Genomic DNA, 19921 nt, shown 5'->3' with positions numbered 1-19921 from the left:
AAATCAGCTTTCGAAAGTTCTTGCCTAATACCGTCAAAATTGGCCTTTCTCCAATTTAGAACTTCAACTTTTAGATCTGGTCTATCCTTTTCCATCACTATTTTAAAACAAATAGAATTATGGTCGCTGGCACCAAAGTGCTCCACCACTGACACCTCAGTCACCTGCCTTGTCTTATTTCCCAAGAGTAGGTCAAGTTTTACACCTTCTCTAGTAGGTACATCCACATACTGAATCAGAAAATTGTCTTGTGTACACTTAAGAAATTCATCTCCATCTAAACCTTTAACATTATGGCAGTCCCAGTCGACGTTTGCAAAGTCAAAATCCCCTACCATAACTACCCTATTACTCTTACAGATAGCTGAGATCTCCTTTCAAGTTTGTTTCTCAATTTCCCTCTGATTATTAGGGGGTCTATAATACAATCCCAATAAGGTGATCATCCCTTTCTTATTTCTCAGTTCCACCCAAATAACTCCCCTGGATGTATTTCCGGGAATATCCTCCCTCAGCACAGCTGTAATGCTATCCCTTAGCAAAAATGCCATTCCCCCTCCTCTCTTGCCTCCCTTTCTAACCTTCCTGTAGCATTTGTATCCTGGAACATTAAGCTGCCAGTCCTGCCCATCCCTGAGCCATGTTTCTGTAATTGTTATGATATCCCAGTCCAATGTTCCTAACCGTGCCCTGAGTTCATCTGCCTCCCCTGTTAGGCCCCTTGCATTGAAATAAATGCAGTTTGATTTATTAGTCCTACCTTGTCCCTGCCTGCCCTGACTGTTTGACTCACTTCTGTTCTCAGCTGTACCCGCCTCAGATCGATCTCTTTTCTCACTGTCTCCCTGGGTCCCACTCCCCCATCTAACTAGTTTAAATCCTCCCAAGCAGTTCTTGCAAATTTCCCTGCCAGTATATTTGTCCCCTTCCAATTAAAGTGCAATCCATCCTTCTTGTACAGGTCACTTCTCCCCCAAAAGAGATTCCAATGATCTAAAAATGTGAATCCTTCGCCCATACACAGGCTCCTCAGCCATGCATTCATCTGCTCTATCCTCCTATTCCTGCCCTCACTAGCTCGTAGCACTGGGGGTAATCCAGGTGTTACTACCCTTGAGGACCTCCTTTTTAAATTTCTGCCTAACTCTCTGTAATCTCCCTTCAGAGTCTCAACCTTTTCCCTTCCAATGTCGTTGGTTCTCTGAGACATCCTTGATCCTGGCACCAGGGAAACAACACACCATTCTGCTTTTTCTCTGCTGGCCACAGAAACGTCTGTCTGTATCTCGGACTACAGAATCCCCTATTACAACTGATCTCTTCGAAGCCCACATGCCCCTCGTTGCATTAGAGCCAGTCTCAATACAAGAAACTTGGCTGTGTGTGCTACGTTGCCCTGAGAATCCATCACCCCCTACATTTTCCAAAACAGCATACCTGTTTGAAATGTATGCAGAGGGAAATCACAGCATGTGCAAGAACAACCAGATGACTTCAGTGCAGGGACAGTTTTGCACAAATGCAGCATTTTACCAAGTTGTGAAATGGACTCGTACCTGAGTAAGAGGGGCGAGATTGTAGCTTGGATCTGGTGGAAGATTCCGAGCACATTCCTCATGTTACAAGTTGACTTCTGGTCATATATACTACATGAGTTTTCCCTAATGGCTTCCTGAACTCTGCACAAACAGAATTAGTTGCTTTAATCACTATAAACCCATTCTAAAAAGGAAGGAAAAGGCAGTGGGAGAACTTTCCTGCATTAACAGCTTTTGTACCAATAATTTTCTTACCTTGCATTGTTGATTATTTTGTGCTCCAGGAAGGGAACATCTGGGTAAACTGTGCATCCATCAACAAACAGGAAATAGCACAGGCGCCGAGCCAGCCATCCACGATATCTGTATGGGTAGTTCAGCAAAGAGCGTTTCACAGGAATGAACTAGGTGGCACTTCGTATTACAAATTCTGCACATTGCTTATGAAATTCAAACTTTGTGTCGAAGACTCAATAATCGGCGGAAATTCAAGTTGAACATATGCGAAAAATCACTCACTATTGACAGGGGTGATATAGATCAGAAATAAGTATGAGCTTATTGTCACTGCCATTACTTTTGTTCAATCAGTCATCACAATTCATCAATAAACGCATCAGTCTTGTTGAAGTAGTATTACTTCAAAAGGACAGAATGGTATGTTGGACATTTGCTGTTGCTTTACAACAACTGAAGACATGCTCCTCTCGCACACAGAATCCAACATTTCAGTGCGAGAATATGTATCGCAGCCTAATTACAGCACAAGACTTTGACTTGCAAGGAACTGCAGAAATCATTTCTTACCATAACCCTACACCTGAAAAGACATTGCACCACAAAAGAAGGTATCAATGTTTGTCACATTCCTCGTGTTGAGGCTCCTTGCCAGAAATGCACTCTTAAGTTGTCCATATTTGTGTCAGCTGTTGACATTTTCATAATTTTTGAAGTTGACCAGAAGCCAAGTTCTCAAACCTCTTGAATAGCAAAACGCATTGTGCTTTAAATGTAATCATGGAATATGAGCATCACAGACCAGGTCAGCATTTACTGCAAACACCCAACTGCCCAAGTTGGTGAGATGCCTCCTTGAGTCAATGCAGTCTTTGCTGGGTGAGGTGGTGGTCCAGTAGTTCACTTCCAGCCTCGGGTGATTATCTGTGTGGAGTTTGCACATTCTCCCAGTGTCTGTGTGGGTTTTGTCAGGTTCCCTCCCTCAGTCCAATGATGTACAGGTTTGGTGATTAGCCATGGAAAATGCAGAGTTCCAGGGATAACACAGGTGGATGGGTCTAGGTGGGATGAGCTTCTGAAGGTCAGAATGATGGGCCAAAAGCCCTGCTTCAGCACTGCAGGATTCTATGATTTTTAGGTGCCAATAACATGCAAGTTCTAGAAATTCAACCGTGTCAAATTTTACTGTGGTAGGACACAGGAAATTCAGCACCACTATTCTGTGCATCTGTGGAATTCATTGCTACGCAACGCTGTGGAGGCAAGGTCATTGAGTATATTGAAAACAGAGATAGATAATTCTTGACTGCCAAGGGGATCAAAGGTTATGGAGAGAAAAATCTATCAGCCATGTTTGAATGGCACAGCAGATTTGATGGGCTGAATAGTCTAATTTCTGTTATGTCTTATGGTCTTATTCCCTGGAGTAATGACAAATGTTCAAAATTTCTGACAAAACACATGCAAAATTCCCCAATATAAAACTCTTTTCTTCAAAGCAAATTGACAGAAAACACGAACCAAGTTTCTATACTTGCCAAAAAAAGTTTATTTCAAGTCATCTGACTCATGCTACAGATAAACAATTATAAACCATCAGCACATAACTCAAGCTAATTTGAACTCAAATCCTCTTATAAACTTCCCCTCACAACCACATACCAAATCAGAAATCAATTCGGGCAAAGAGAAAGAGTTGTGAATGGGGGAAGGAATGGGTAAGCCGTTTGTGATTCCTATGCTGAGATGATACTTTTGGCTCTTCAGCTGGTCAGAACACTGTTCCTCAGTCTTCCTTCCCTGGACACTTTCATCGGTTTCCATGAGGCCCGGGGGCTGATTTATTTATAAAAAACTTGCGATTTATTCATGAAAATTCACAGCGTACAACAACTGAAGGAAAGGTGAACTGATTATCTTCAGGCTTAAAGTGGCTGACTGCAGAGATCAGAGACAACATCACTATGCAGGTAATGAATGGTTTGAAGGCTCTCTGTTGACGGGCCAAAACTGTTCAGCAACCTGAGAACCAAATACAATTGGCGGAGGTCGAGTGCCTTTGTCATCAATAACTGGTCACTTGTTCACAAATCAATGAGTGCAGAGTTCCTCAGGGTAGTGTCCCAGGTCCAACCACCTTCAGCTGCTTCAATGATCTTCCTTCCATAAGGTCCGAAGTGGAGATGTTTGCTGTTGACTCCACCATGTTCAGCACAAATCACGACGACTCAGGTGCTGAAGCAGTTCGGTGTTCAAAAGCAACAGGATCCACACAATATCCAGACATGGGTGAACAAGTAGGCAAGTACTTACACACAAGTACCAGCTGATGACTATCTCCAAAAAGAGAGAAAATAATCAGCACCCCTTGACAAGAACTGAAATTCAAGACTTGTGGTTTATAACTTACCAATTTCCAGGTTTGGGTTGCAAACTGGCAAGTAACATTCATGCCATATAAATGCCAGGCAATGACCATCCCCCAGCAAGACAATCTAACCAACACCCCTTGACATTCAATGGGATGATCGTCACTGAATACCCTACTATCTGAGGTTACCACTGACCAGAAACTCAACTGACTATATAAATACAGTGACTACAAGAGCTGGTTGGGCGAGGAATCCTGCAATGAATAATTCACCTCCTGAAAGCCAGTCCATCAAGCTAAGAGTCAGGAAGGTGATGGAATGCTCACCATTTGCCTGGATGACTGCAAGTTCAACAACACTCAAAAGGCTCGACACCATCCAGAACAAAACAGCTGCTTGATTGGCACAATATCCGCAAATATCCACCCTCTCCACCATTGTATACATTGTTGCTCCTGAGCAACAATCTACAAGCTGTAATGCACAAATCAGCTAACGCTCTTTCAAACAGCATCTTCCGAGCCAACGATACCTCTGTCTCTGTCTCAATGGACAAGGGATTCAGATACATCATCTCCAAGTTTTCCTCCAAGCCACTGATCATCCTGATTTGGTAATACATTGACAATCCTTCACTCATGCTGGGTCAAAATCCAGGAATTCAGTCCCTAATGGCATTGCAGGTCTGCTTATAGCATATAGAAAACACAGGTCAGGCAGCATCCAAAGAGCAAAAAGATCAAAGTTTCTGTCTGGAGCCCTTCATCAGGAAAGGGCTGAAGGGCTCTGGCCTGAAACGTTGATTTTCCTGCTCCTCGGATGCTGCCTGACCTGATGTGCTTTTCCAGCAACACACCTCACCATCCCCACATATGGGGAGCAACTATTCAAGAAGGCAGCTCATCACCCCTTTATCAAGGACAATGAGGGATGAACAAATACCAGCCCAGCGAACAATGCCCTCATCCCATGAGTGAACAAAAGCAAAATGATGTAAATCCAAGTCAAATTGGTGAGTGGAGGCAGGCAAACTTGTAGGTGCCTGCAGTCTCGCCCTTCTCAGCAGTGTGGGAAAGGCCTTGACAAGTTGCTGCAGTGCAACCTGAATGTGGAATAAAGTGCAGGCAATGTTTTTCAATGTGAAAGGCGAGAGTAGTGGACAAGGTGGCCAATCAAGCGAACTGTATTGTGCTGGATGGGGTCAAGCTTCTCCAGTGTTGTTAAAGTTGCAATCCTCCAAGCTTTGGGATGATGTAAAGTGAGTTCTTCTCCACACAATTCCTAACTTCTGACTTGGTCTCATCATTAATTTGTTTGTGTACTGAGTCCAGTTCAGTTTCTGGCTTGAGATATTGAAAGTGGAGTAATCAGTGTTGATAACGTCACTGAATGTCTAAGCCCAAGTCTGTTGTCAGCCCAAACCTGAAACTTGGACAGGGCTTGTGGAAGATAACTCTGTAGTTTCCAAGGAGCCAAAAATTGGAACAAACATTGTGCAATCAACAATGAAAAACCACAATTCTGACATGACGATGAAAGGAGGTTCTTTCATCAAGCATTTCAAGGTGGCTAAGTATTGGACACTACCCTGTGCAACTTCTGTCAGGATGCTCTGGGACCGACTTGACTGAGATCTGACATCCCACAGTGGATGAGGATAATGTGAAGAACTCACCAGCTCAACAACCTGAGGTTTGGTGACCCCCCCACGTTAAATGAAAGAGTGGCTCACATGTAGAATGAATTTCCTGAGGAAATGGTAGGTACAGGCACAATTACAATATTTAAAAGATATTTCGCTAAATACATGAATAGGAAATGTTGGAGGGATTTAGGCCATGAGCAAGCAGGTTGGACTAGTTTATTTTGGGATTATGTTTGGCATGGATTGGTTGGACCAAAGGTCTGTTTCAATGCTGAATTACTCTGACTAACACACAGATGGTGGCATCTTGAAAAATAACTGCATTACAGAGGAGATAGTGCGAGGTGTCTTAGAATGCATAAAGGTGGATAACACCCCATGACCTGACCAGGTGTACTCTAGAACTCTATGGGAAGTAAGCGAAGTGATGGCTGGATACAGTTGCTGAGATATTTGCATCACTGATAGCCACAAGTGAGGTGCCAAAAGACTGGAGGTTGGTTAACTTGGAGCCACTATTTAAGTCAAGTGGAAGGAAAAGCCATGGAACTATAGACCCCTGAGGCTGACATCGGTTGTGGACAAGTTGTTGGAGAAATTCCTAAGGGACAGGATTAACATGTATTTGGAATGGCAATGACTGATTAGGGATAGTCAATGTGGTTTTGTGCGTGGGAAATCATGTCTCACTGAGTGGATTGAGTTTTCTGAAGAAGGAACAAAGAGGATTGAAGGCAGCAGTGCAGTGCATGTGACCTATATGGAATTCAATAAGGCGTTTGACAAGGTTGCTTGTGGTAGACTGGTTGGCAAGGTTAGATCGTGTGGGATACAGGGAGAACTAACCATTTGGAGACAGAACTGGCTCCAAGGTAGAAGACAGAGGGTGGCAGTAAAGACCTTGGAGTGCAGGTTCATAGTTCCTTGAAGGGAGAGTCGCAGGGAGATAAGACAATGAAAAAGTTGTTTGGCATGCTTTCCTTTATTGGTCAAAGTATAGAGTACAGGAGTTAAGAGGTCACACTGCGGCTGTACAGGACACTGGTTAGGCCACTTTTGGAATATCGTGCCCAATTCTGGTCTCCCTCCAATAGGAAAGATGTTGTGAAATTTGAAAGGATTCAGAAAAGAGTTACAAGGACGATGCCAAAGAGGATTTGAGCTAAAGGGGGAGGCTGAAGAGACTGGGGGGTGTTTTCCCCAGAGCAGAGACTGAGGTGACCTTATAGAGGTGTACAAAATCATGAGGGACATGGATAAGGTAAATGGGCAAGGTCTTTCCCCTGTCTTGGGGGAGTGCAAAATTAGAGGACATAGCTTTAGTTGAGAGGGGAATGACAGGAAAGGAACCTAAGGGGCAACTTTTTCATGCAATGGGTGGTGCACGTATGGAATGAGCCGCAAAAGAAAGTGGTGGAAGCTGGTACAATTACAACATTTAAAAGGCATTCGGATGAGTATGTGAATAGCAAGGGTCTAGCGGGATATGGGCCAAGTATTGGCAAATAGGTCCAAATAAATTAAGGATATCTGGTCGGCATGGACAAGCTGAATCAAAGGGTCTATTTCCATGTTGCACATCTCTGATTCCATGACCTTCCATCTTTCTTTGTGCTGGGTATGACTTCAACCACTAGAGATTTCCAACCCCTTGTTACCAATGACTTCAAGCTTTCCAGGGTGGTTTGGTGCATGTACTTCGTCAAATGCTGATTTGACATCAAGGGCAATCACTTTCATGTCAGTCTGCAATTCAGCTCTGTTGTCTATTTTTCAACCAAAGGCCATTAGGAGGTCAGCAGCTGAATGGTGCTTGAAGAACTCAACCAGACATCAGTGAGCAGACAAAATGGGTAAAAACTCAAGTTCATCCTGCATAGAAGAAAGTACTGACTCCTGAAAGAGATCATGGCAGTGAGACAAACTTCAAGAGGCATTTGTGTTACCAGGTTACCAGTGCACAGAAGCTTCCATGGAAATTGTTGGTCACTCTGGGTCTGGATGGTGAGCAGCAGTGGCAATGGCTCTAACAAAGACCAAAACAATAAAATCTCAGCTAGTTTTATCCTTTCTGACTCAGAGTGAAAACAGCAATTTGTTTGCATCCTCATCTTTAACAACGTACCGTGTCTGCGTCTCTGTAACAAGGATGGCATTTCGAAATCCCAGCAAGGATAAGTGATTGTGGAAAAGCAAAGCCTGAAATATAGAGGTAATTTCATTGTGGAAAGCTGCAAACACTTAAGAGATTGATTATGTATTTCACAAGAAACATCTGCTACATTATGTTTGGGGGAATGTAAAAAAAAAATCTGTCAAAGAAACGGTACAGAAGGAAAACAGAATGTGCAACTTGTCCCAAAATCAGTTCCATTTAAAAGCATACATTGTTGAAAACAGTGCCAAATACAGGTAGTTTGTCTACATCAAGATGGTTGCGTTCATGCAACATCACACTACTGACAAATTGTGCTTTAGAAACAGTGCTTCAAGTGTTGTTGATATAATCACATTACAGCCAATGCACATTTTAAAAGTTCACGCCAATTCCCCCAACAAATCTGCATTAATGAAACGTGTGTTCAAGCAGAATGACCTGTATTGAAAATTCTCTGAAAAAATAGGGTAACAATTAACTCCAAAAATACTACTACTTCATCCAAATGGCCACTTCACCAAAAGTTCTTGACCTTTCCTAAATGCCACTTCATGATCTTTGAAATGCAAAGTCAAAATTAGATCCCCCCAACAACTCATCCAATATTATTAGCACTGCATGGTCAATAAAATGTTTGGTCTTCAAAAGCTGTGTCACCTCGACTTCCCCTTTCTTTCAAGTACATTCAATGTTCTTACCCAGCTTTGGGGTGCACAGATGTAACAGCAACGACCCACAAATGGTCGAATGTTTCCCAAGAAAAGACTGACCCCTCCAGATGGTGAACTGAAAGCCAGAGTTGATAACAAGCCACTGTGATTCACCTAAACGGAAAATAAACAGAGTCTTATTACTTTAGGAACAACAGTCTAAACTCATTTAAAACAGAAGCTGCGTGAACATGTGCCAATATAAAAGGACAAAGGATAGAGGCATCATCTACAGCTACTTTATGGAGTAATATATTCGCTCTTTTGGAGAAACATTAAAAATGGTCACAAGTTCCTTTTTTAATGAAAATATTTAAAATCTTGGAGTACAACTTGTTCAACTAATAGACCAGAATTATCCATTTTTAGCTTATAATTAACTCTGCAGTGGCATCTACTGGAGATCAGCTTCCAACCCTTGCATATTTACACAATGAGACAACAATCTCCTCTCAAATTGCCAGGAGCCAAGTTTACTCCAATGGAATGGCTCATGCTGCAGAGGAAACACAGATACTGTGCCAGATCAATAGATTCCATCAACATCAGATAAGATTTCAAGTCTTTACCTTTGTTTGCTGGCCAAATAGGCAGTGGATGTTTAAAAAAAAATCAAATTTAAGGTACAAGGCATGGTAGAGTATAGAAATGCCTTATTACAAGAGAAATGATCATGCAGTGCAAAAAGAGATACATGAAATAAAAGATTGGTTTGAAAACCTGTCAGGGCCAACAGCAGAATCAATGAGATTTTGCTCTACTGAAATGGAAGCAATGAAAATGGATCTATACTGCTTCACTGTCAGTGAATCAAAATCAATGAACTCCCTTCCCAATATCAATCCGTGCATCTAAGCTCTCATGGGCTGCAGCACTTCAGGAAGGCATTTCACCAGCACCTTCTTCAAGACGATTCAGAGTAGGCAATATATCTGTCCGAGCCAGCGCCGTCCACATAACAGCGGGATGTACAGGAGTAGAAATATGCCATTCGGTCACTGGCCTGCACTGCCATTTAATTTAATGGCTGATATGTTTATCAAACTCATTCTCCTGTCTTCTCTCCACAACCCTTGATCCCTTTACCAATCAAAAACCTAGCTGTCTTACATACACTCAATGGCTTGGCCTCCACAATTGTGCTTCAGATTTCTGAAGCCTTTCATCATTCAGAAAAGTCTCTATTCTTCCTACCAAAGTGCAAAACCTCACACTTTGCCCCATTGTATTCGATCTGCTACTTTTGCCCACTCTCTTGGCATACCCAAGTCCTTCTTCAGCCTCCACCATTCCTCACAACTAATTGTCACCCCACCTATCTTGGGGTCATCGGTAAATTTTGCAACAATGCGCTTAGTTCCTTTGTTCAGATTGTTAATGTATAAAGTGAACAGTTCTGACTCCATCACTGACCTGTGCAATTCCACGAGTCACCAGCTGTGATTCTGAAAAAGACCCTTATATCCCCACTTTCTGCCTTCTGCCAGTTAGCCAATGCTCTATCCGTGGCAGTACCTCATCCACAACACCATGGACTCTGATCTACAAAGCAGCCTTCTGTGTCGTAGCAAGTCAAAGGCTTTCTGGAAGTCCAAATTATCATGTCCACCTGGGTCTCCTTTGATAAACTTACTTGTTACCTTCTCAAAGAACAGTAACAGATTGTTTGGTACAAATTACCCAGAAACTCTTGCCAAAGCTCCTCCACCATCTCCCTATTCTATTTCCCCTTCCAACCAACTCAGGCCAGCTCCTCCGTCAGGTATTTGTCATTACATTTTCTCATTTGTAGTATCATTAAATCTGATTCCAGCTTCTCCTTCTAAAACAGCCACATGAATTCTATCATCACTACTGCTGAGGGATTCCTTCACCTTCAGTTCCTACGTCAAGTCTGCCTCATTACACATCATCAAATCCCAAACTGCCTGTTCTTTAGTGGATTTGACCACAAGCTGCTCCATATCGACATTCCATGGATTCCCTTCCTTGGGATTGGCTCCCAACCTGACTTTCTCAGTCCACCTGCATCTTTCTTACTTGCCTTTTCTACATCGTGATTTATTTTGTTCCCCACATCCTGACAACTGCTAGGAGGTCTATATGTCAATCTATTCAGGGTCATTTTTCCTTTGTGGTTCCTCAACTCTACTCAGATTCTGAGCCTTGCAACTATTTACCACTTCTTGCTATCAATTTAATTACATTTCTTACTGACGAGGCAAGCCCACCCCTCGTCTCCCCTTGAGAGAGGATGCAAATCCTTAGGTATTTCATTCCAAACCCTAATATCCTTGCCCCCATGTCTCTGTGATACCCATAATATGTGACGCATCAATTGCAACTTGCACTACAAGTTAATTTACTTTGCTTTGTTTACAACATGCATTTATCTACAACACCGCCAATCAAATATTGACCCCCAGCCCATAGCTGTCTGCCTATCTGCTGATCCCAAAGTGAGACTCCTGAGCCTCGTCATACTCTCCATCCCATTACTTGTCTGGAAACTTGAATAACCTTTGCTGAGTGCTCCCCCGACTTTAACTTCTTCCATAATTTTCTTTGTAACTCACATCCCACATCCCATAAATAGATTAACTAATGTTCCATTTGTTCACAGTTTGGCTCATTTACGAAATCCATATGATCCTATTCTAATTGATCAGTTCTGTTAACACAAGCTACTCTACTTTCTTTGGTGATTTGCAAATTTGGACACAGAATTCATTGTGCCTTCAACTAAACAATTGCATCATGCAAAGCTGAGGTCCAGCACAGCAACTCGCACATACTGCCTTCCAAACAATTACTTGCTTAGAAAATTGTCATTCTTATCCAATGTAATTTTTTTAATTTGTCTTAAGGCTAATGACATGCTCTTGACTTGCAAATGCCGTTCATTTGCCTCTTTTGCTGTGCGGAAGGTGCTGCATAAGTTTATACATTATTGCACCTAAGTTACCCAGGTTTTATACGTTTGAACATGTAAGTATACAAATTAAGAGCTGCAGTCAGCCACTCAGGCCCGAGAACATGACTGGTTATTCAACAAGATTCCAGCTGATCTAATTACTCCACATTCCAGTCTACTCTGGTCAAGAATCTTTGAACTCTGCCCTAACAAGAGTGAAAGACTCCATTTCCTCTGTCTTTTAAGAGATTAAAAGATTAACGACCTGATAAGAATTCTTGCCAGCTGTCTTACATCAGCAATCCCAAATTTTTCAAAAGTGATCCCTCATTCTGGAACCTCTCATCGGTTCCACATATACCCTGTCAAGAGCCCTCAATGTCTTAAATGTTTCAATCTCTTTTGTCGCTCCTTTGTTATGGACTCGACCAAATCCCGTGCAAATACATCAAGGAGATAGAAGTTTGGGTCCAGCCTATCATAATTGAAGGCAAGAGTGAAGTGCTCTGTTCCAAGTGTTTAGATTAGATTAGATTACTTACAGCGTGGAAACAGGCCCTTCGGCCCAATAAATCCACACCGACCCGCCAAAGCGCAACCCACCCATTGCCCTACATTTACCCCTTTTACCTAACACTACGGGCAATTTAGCATGGCCAATTCACCTGACCTGCACATCTTTGGACTGTGGGAGGAAACCGGAGCACCCGGAGGAAACCCACGCATACACGGGGAGAATGTGCAAGCTCCACACAGTCAGTCGCCTGAGTCGGGAATTGAACCCGGGTCTCTGGCGCTGTGAGGCAGCTGTGCTAACCACTGTGCCACCCACCGTGCCGCCCAATGTTATTCAATTTGTTAAGCAAAAATTTGTTCTTATCGATAGTTGAAATACAAACAAAATAATGAATTGGTAGACCTTAAACCCTGTTGGAAAACTTAAGAGTAATAAATTACTTAACAACTAAACAGCAATTTTTACGGTAAAAAAAGACAGGGCAAAATACACCTCTTAAAGCCATAGTATCATCCCACTTGAAGTAAGTAGATTAACACTGTACAAATTATACAATAATTGAAGCACGAGCTCTTTTTGTCCTCGACCTGAAGTATTGTGTAATCTTGAGTATTCAATCCCTTTTGCAATAAAAAACAATTCAACAGAAACGCTGTGCCTATTTGTCAAACTGTGTCACTTGTCAGTTTGGGTAAGTCACTCTTCCTTCAAAATAATGTGTCAAGGACTCACATGTGAGGATTGAGGCTCATAAAAAGGCACTTGAACGTTCAAAGAACGCTGCCAGTCAGCCAGTGAGATAATAAAATGAGACCTTTTAATGCAAATTTGCATTTGGGTGCATTGTCAGTGCTTCACAAACTCGTTAAACGACCTCAAGGTTTCTTCCATAGTCTGAGCTAAAATTTATTCGTTAACAAAAAAATATAAACGACACTGGACTTATTCTTACAGGATTTTTGCTGTATGCAAAACAGTTGTCATGACGGCTTACAGATCAGCAATTTTCAAAAGTTTTTTGAAACCAATCCTGGGATGTGGGAATTGCTGGCTGGCCAGCATCTATTGCCCGTCCCCAGCTCCCTTGCAAAGACGGTGGTGAGCTGCCTTTGTAAACTGCTGCAGTCCACATGCTGTAGGAATTCCGAGGGATGCAATTCATTTAACTGAACTTAGCAGCAAGAACAGTCTGAGAAATTAATGAGTCAAAATGATGACCTGGATGAAGGCTGTGCTTGTTTTAATGCTTCATCTCCAATAAAAGCAACAAAAAGTAAAAATTACTTGTCTGATAAATTTGCTTGATTCCGGAGGAGCCGAGCCCTGAACAAATCCATTATCGCGATCGTGCTCTGAAGCCATGGTATCAACTGAAGGAAAAATGGAGGTAAGATGAATAAGTCAGGGAATTACAAATACCATGTACAGTTAATAACACAGTAACAGATTATCTTTGCATATGACTAAGTTGATATCTGAGTGCAGAGGAGGTCCGCTAGGTTGAGAGGGTTGGAGTATGAGGAGAGACCAAGTAGACTGGGATTATGTTCATTGTAATTTAGAAGAATGTGGCAGGATCTTATAGAAACACATAAAATTATGAAGGGAATAGGTCAGATAGACATAGAGAGGATGTTTCCACTTAAAATTAGGGATAGCAGATTTAGGACTGAATTGACAAGGAACTTCTTCACCCAGACGGTTGTGAATTGATGGAAATCCCTGCCCAGTGATTAGATTACTTAGTGTGGAAACAGGCCCTTTGGCCCAACAAGTCCACATCTACCCTCCGAAGAGCAACCCACCCAGACCCATTCTCCTACATCTAACACTATGGGCAATTTAGTATGGCCAATTCACCTAACCTGCACATTTTTTGGACTATGGGAGGAAACCGGAGCACCCAGAGGAAACCCACGCAGACACGGGGAGAACGTGCAAACTCCACACAGACAGTCGCCCTAGGTGGGAATTGAACCCAGGTCTCTGGCACTTTGAGGCAGCAGTACTAACCACTGTGCCACCGTGCTGCTCATAATGTAGTGTGACACTACTTCATTATATGATTTTAAAACTAAGATATAATTTTTTTTGGAACAATAAAGGAATTTAGGGTTATGATGAGAGGAGAGATAAGTGGAGTTGAGGCCACGAGAAGATCAGCCATGACCTTACTGAATGGTGAAGCAGGCTCAAAGGGCCAGATTGCCTCCTACTGCTCCGAGTTCTCATATTCTTTCACTTGGCTGAAAACTTTAAAAACGCTTTGGTGCAGGAATCTGACAGTTTCTTCATATGCAATATCACTAACCAGATTTATGATTATCTTGTCCCATATCAGCTTGTGGCCACTGTAGGTGAACAAGGGATAACAGAACTACATGCAACTGAACAGCTCAAATAGTGCATCAGAAGGGTCCAGGACCAGTGTGGGCAAAGGGTAAATACATTTTCAAAAACAAAATCAGAACTGCAGGTGCTGGAAATCTGAAACAAAAACAGAAACAGATGGAAAAAACTGAGCAGATCTGGCCGCATCCATGGAGACAAAGCAGAGTTCAGGTTGTGACCCTTCAGAGCAGGACTTCTTCACGTTTGGCTGTAATGTGTCCTTGAATTACACTGGCCACATCCAATGTAAAAAACAATGAAGATAATGGCAAAATACCTCGAAGCAACCACGAGTTGTGCAAACTCAGATAAAGATTCAATTGTTTCAAATGAGAGAGAAATTTCAGTTACATTTTGCTGTTCAACAGTTGTAATGCTTTCCTGAGCCACTGTGAGAGTGCTTTAAAAGCAAACCTGCATTCTAAAATGGTCTCTGTTCCATTTAGACTGAGACAGGAGCTGAGGGAATGTATGCATCATCAAGGGGTCCTCTGCAGACAAGGCTGTGTTGGGTTTGAGAAGAAAAACAACTACCTATCGCAAAGGGAATGCTCCACAGAAAGAACTACATTAACCTGAAACATTTCTGTCCATAGACACTGCCTGTCAAGTCAGCATTTCCAGTGTTTTCTGTTGTCATTGAAGATTTGTAGAACCTACAATGAACTGCCTCTTTTGCAATATCTCCAGGAAATAAATGACAGCATTCATTGTATGGAGCAGTTTCCATGGTTGACAATAGCTTGAGAAGGCAATCTTTCTCAATCCAAGGATGTTTAATTGCATACTTATATGATCTTAAAACACAGGAGCACAAGTGGGCCATTCAGCCGATTGAGACTGCTCTATATCACTCAACAAGGTCATGGCTGATCTGATAATCCTTAACTTCACGTCCTTCCCTTTTCTCCATAAACCTTGACTCTCTTAGAAATGAGGAAGTTGTCTATCTCAGCCTTGAATATACTGCGGGACCAAGCCTCAACAGCCCTCTACAATTAAATCATCCCAAAGGTTCACTACCCTGGCAGAAAAACTCCACATCTCTGTAGTTAGGGGGCACCCCTCACTTTGAGATTCTGCCCTCTGGTCGTACATTCCCTCCACAAATCTACCCTGGAAAGCCTCCAAAAAACCTTCGATGTTTCCATGAGGTCACCCCTCAGCGTTCAAAATTCCAACAAGTCCAAGTCCAACCTTCTGAATCTCTTCTCATAAAAATAGAATTCAACTTCATGAATCTTCTATGCACTGCCTCCAATATCAGTACGTTTTTGCTTGGATGAGACAACAAACTCTCTTCATCATATTCAGGTGCGGCTTGACTTGGACCTTGTTTTCACAACAACTCCTATTTTTATGCTCCATTTCATTTGAAATAAAGGCAAACTGCCCATTTACAGTTTCTGTTACCAACTGAATTCTCAGGCTTATTTTTTGTGATTTGCATGAGGAACCCCAAGTCCCACATGGTGCTCAGCTTTCTTCAGCCCTTTTTCCATTTAAATAAAGTCTAGCTCTTCTCCTCCGACAGCCAAAGTGCGAAGACTCACAATTTCCCACACTATATCTCATCTGCAAGCTTTTTACCCACACACTTGCCCACAGTTGGATTCACTATTTCCCTTCCCACCTACTTCTGGGTGATCCACAAACCTGATGTCATTAATAACATGCGATGTAAATAACTGCAGCCCCAGCAGTACAGTGTGGCACTTCACTCATTACAGATTGCCATTCTGAAAACACCATTTCTCCCAACTCTCCTGTTTTCAATGAGTTAGTCAACCTTCTATCTTTGATCATATACTACATCCAACACCATGGGCTCTTAACTTACTTGCAGTATCTTGTCAAACAACGTATGAAAATAAACCACAGCTCCTGGTAATCCTTGACCTATCCAACTTGTTCACTCCTGTTAGAACTATAATACATTTGTCAGACGTTTTCTGTCCTGAAGCTCTGCTGACTGTGATTCTATGATGCACTTCTAAATGCTCTTCTGTTGCATCCTTATACACCATTTGACTGGATCTGGCTCCCAGTTGCTTTATGCACAAAAGATTTGCCATCCTAAGATAGCTCTGACTTTCTTCCAAGAACTAAATTCAAAAAACTTTATACAAATGTCTGCATATCATTTTTGAAGTAGTCTCAATACAGGTGCTAGACCATGCATTTACGGTGCATCCACAGTTGCTTTTAGATGACATTGAGCTCTCCATTTAAACTGTTTTTGTTTTGACGTAATGCTGATTGCATAATTTTAGTTGGTAAGCAAGTTCTAGGATATTAACCCAGCTATGAAGATGACTAAAAAGTTGTCAAAGTTTCAACACTGACAGACTGAGAATTAGTAACATTCCCACATTCCTGCTCTTGATTTTTTGAGTTAGTATTGCAGTTAAAGTCTGTTGAGGTTACTACAGTATGCTGTAGTAATTCATCCAATAGATTTGTACTGGCAGCAACCACAGTACACCTGGAGTCAGGAAGGGCTGGGTACCCGTAATACAATTTGGACTGAGCTTTCTGCACGTGTAAATGGCTTCCACGATAGACATGTGGCATGATTTTACATGGAGGGGCCAAAGTATAAAAGCTAAATTTGCTGATGACAGAAAGACTGGTGGAAAATTAATTTCTGAAGAGAGCATAATAAGGCTACAAAAGGGATGTTAGTCAACTTGAGTGCAGAGATATCTAGCAAATAGAGTATAATGTGAGAAAATGTGAAATTGTTCATTCTGGCAGGAAAAGAAAGAAGCATTTCATGTAAACAGTGAGATATTAAACAGCTCAGATAGAGACACCCACAAGCATGAATTAGAAAGTATTCGTGTCCATGCACAAGTAAGCAGCAAAGTTAATTGTCATTGTCTTCATTTTGCTTGCACCCGAAGGAAATCTTTATCCTAACTTGTGATGATGATCTTCTAACAATTTAACGATTTCACTTTGCATTTGGATGGCTCCAGCTACTGGAGCGATTTCCCTGTAAACCCAACTGCTTCAGTTTCATCTGTCATCTTTTACACCTTTCACAGATGAATGAAGCTGGAATTTCCGACAGGGACATGGAAGACAGTGTTCAAAATTTCAAATTATTGCACTTGAAATTAAGTGCTGACAGATGGAGAGTCCCCCAAGCAGAAAATGAGATGTTGATCTTCCAGCTTGCATTAAGCCTTGTTGAAGCAATACAGCAGGCCTGAGACAGCAATGTTGACCATGTAACATGGAGGCATGTTAAAACAGCAGAAACCTGCAAGTTTGGAGTCATTTTTGCAGACAGAACATGGGACCACTGTGACTGGGTAAGGATTCTGTCCAGTTCCACGTCATTTTGGTCAGTTCAGACTGCTGACAGGAAGAATTCAAATTCTGAAAATCAGCATTCACATATTTCACAGGCAAACAACAAACTGAAAAAACATTGAAAACTCGGTCAGAGTCAGGAAACTCTGCATATACGGGTCAGGGAGACAAAGGTTGGTGGCACACTGTTACTTTTGGAGCACGTATGGAGATGTGCCAAGGGAGTGAGTAGGCTATGCAGAAGAGATTCAGGGTTAGCCAGGGTCATATGTTAGCAAAGATGACAGTGAGTGGGGTACAAATTGCAGGAAATGGTGGGTACAGTAGCAGAGATATGAGTATGAGGCAATGATAAGATGGCGGCACTTTCACTGGCAGAGTGGAGAAGGTCATTGATCATCTTTCTGCATTCTGTGCATTCCTTCAGTTGGAAGAGACTGGACTGGTCTGGATGGCAACCTTGGTCCAGGTTGACATGGTTCCAGTAGAATGTTGCCCTCTGTTGGCTTGGGAGAGACGTACGTCCTGCCTCAGGATCCCATCCTCGTCAGCAGAATCTTCATGTCCCTGCACACAAACAGGAGGCACCAATTTTCCTTTGTCTACCACATCCAGAGCCAATGTCAGAAACCATGCAGGACAGCTCTGGAGTGACAGCTCTTGTCTGGGGGCACAATATATTTTTCAAGATGGCGCTGCACCACAGATGTTGGTCAAGTCTGGGATATACAGGAAACGGTGAGTTGTTATGGCAAGGGCACATGGCATGATGGTGCTCTTATGTATTAGAGAGGCACTGAAGGGTGGGGGTAGGTAATAAATCAGATGGGTTTTACAAACTAAGGTGACAGAAACCCCCATCCAGCACAACATAAAACCCTTCAAAGAACTTAACAAAACTGACTTAGCTAAAGAAATTAAGATTCAGCCCTTGACTATCAAGGCAGATTTCATTCTGGGATCTGACTTGTGCAGTGTTACCAATGGATGGGGTCAACAGAATTGAAGATTCAAATGAACTGCACTGTACAGTACCACACAACAGGTCAGTTACAACAGGTCAAAATGTACTTAGAATGTACTGTCATCAGTATCAGGCTAACTGCTATCGTTGTTTTGATTTTTGCCCCAACCTGTTTTTCCCAAAGGCCCCATTACTTCTATTGCACAATTTTCTATAACCTGGCATCATATGGGAATGCAACGCAGGCATTAGAGGAGAACTACCTGTACTATCTGGATTTCATTCCAATTGTTGGGCAAGTGCTGGGTTGTAAACTGGGCTGCCCGGCACTCTGGCTTCAACTCTCAATCGAAACACTACAGGTCCGCAGCCATGAGGATCAAGGGAAGTCCACAAGACAGGAAGGCTAAAGCAGACAGTAGCTTGCCTCACAGCAGAGCCCGCGGTTCAATCTATTCTTATGGACCATAGCTTAAAGTTTCTGAAAAGGTTTTTGAAAAGGTCAACCTCTAATTAACACTTGACAGTTTTTTTTTTCCCGACATTTAAGCATTCGACAACAGTAACAAAGCAAGTTGACTGCATTTTCTGTCCCCAACTGCAGCTGAGGTAACCATCCCACTGCAAGCTCATCCATGACCCAGCTCTTGTCTGCAGCAAGCCCAGACCGACCCTCCCTGCTTACCCACTCTCTCACCTTTTCCAACCTCCGCACTGACAAAGGGACCACCACCCCAGGTACCCACCTCCCATTCCCCTCCCTGATCTTTCCCTGACCCCGTCCAGTCCTGCTCCCCAGCCCCATCTCCACACCCCCTTCCCTGCTTCATGGCGACCACTGTTGACTCACCCAGACTGCCGATGGCCGCACCCGGTTACAGCTCACCACCCGATACCCACACACCTCCCCCGGCACGGCTTCCTCCACCCGAACCACCTGTCGGTGAACTCCCCTTCGTCCCAGGTTTCGGAGGAGGATAGAGGGATGTTCAGTCGACGACCCCCACTTCACTAACCCGACCCCCCACCCCTAACCATGAGCGAAGCAGCAAGGTCACGCGGTCAGGGAGGTCGAACGTTTTCGAATCCTTCCACCTCGTCTCCGTTCGAACTGCAACCGCCAACGGGCACCTGGCTTCGCGCGCGCGCGCGCG

General features: G+C 42.8%; 1 protein-coding gene across 7 annotated transcripts in view; it reads right to left on the bottom strand.

Moving 5' to 3' along the window:
- LOC122543105 (glycerol-3-phosphate acyltransferase 1, mitochondrial-like) overlaps nucleotides 1-19897 on the bottom strand; it is a 59668-nt gene extending 39771 nt beyond the window's left edge. For 3 of the 7 annotated variants that reach the window (XM_043681362.1, XM_043681363.1, XM_043681368.1), the window contains exons 1-6: nucleotides 14403-14488; nucleotides 13376-13461; nucleotides 8649-8774; nucleotides 7918-7991; nucleotides 1794-1901; nucleotides 1557-1679 (exon numbers count right to left, since the gene is read on the bottom strand). In XM_043681362.1, coding sequence (XP_043537297.1) covers nucleotides 1557-1679; nucleotides 1794-1901; nucleotides 7918-7991; nucleotides 8649-8774; nucleotides 13376-13461; nucleotides 14403-14427 — 542 coding nt within the window. In that variant the 5' untranslated portion in view covers nucleotides 14428-14488. Of the gene's footprint in view, nucleotides 1-1556; nucleotides 1680-1793; nucleotides 1902-7917; nucleotides 7992-8648; nucleotides 8775-13375; nucleotides 13462-14402; nucleotides 14496-19030; nucleotides 19108-19617 lie in introns of those variants that run through there. The other 4 variants (XM_043681364.1, XM_043681365.1, XM_043681366.1 and 1 more) reach the window with 4 other exon arrangements.
- Between the last annotated feature and the right edge of the window lie 24 nt (nucleotides 19898-19921).

This window comes from Chiloscyllium plagiosum, chromosome 42, assembly GCF_004010195.1.
Source record: "Chiloscyllium plagiosum isolate BGI_BamShark_2017 chromosome 42, ASM401019v2, whole genome shotgun sequence".
NCBI lineage: Eukaryota > Metazoa > Chordata > Chondrichthyes > Orectolobiformes > Hemiscylliidae > Chiloscyllium > Chiloscyllium plagiosum.
This window is presented reverse-complemented; position numbering and strand designations above follow the sequence as displayed.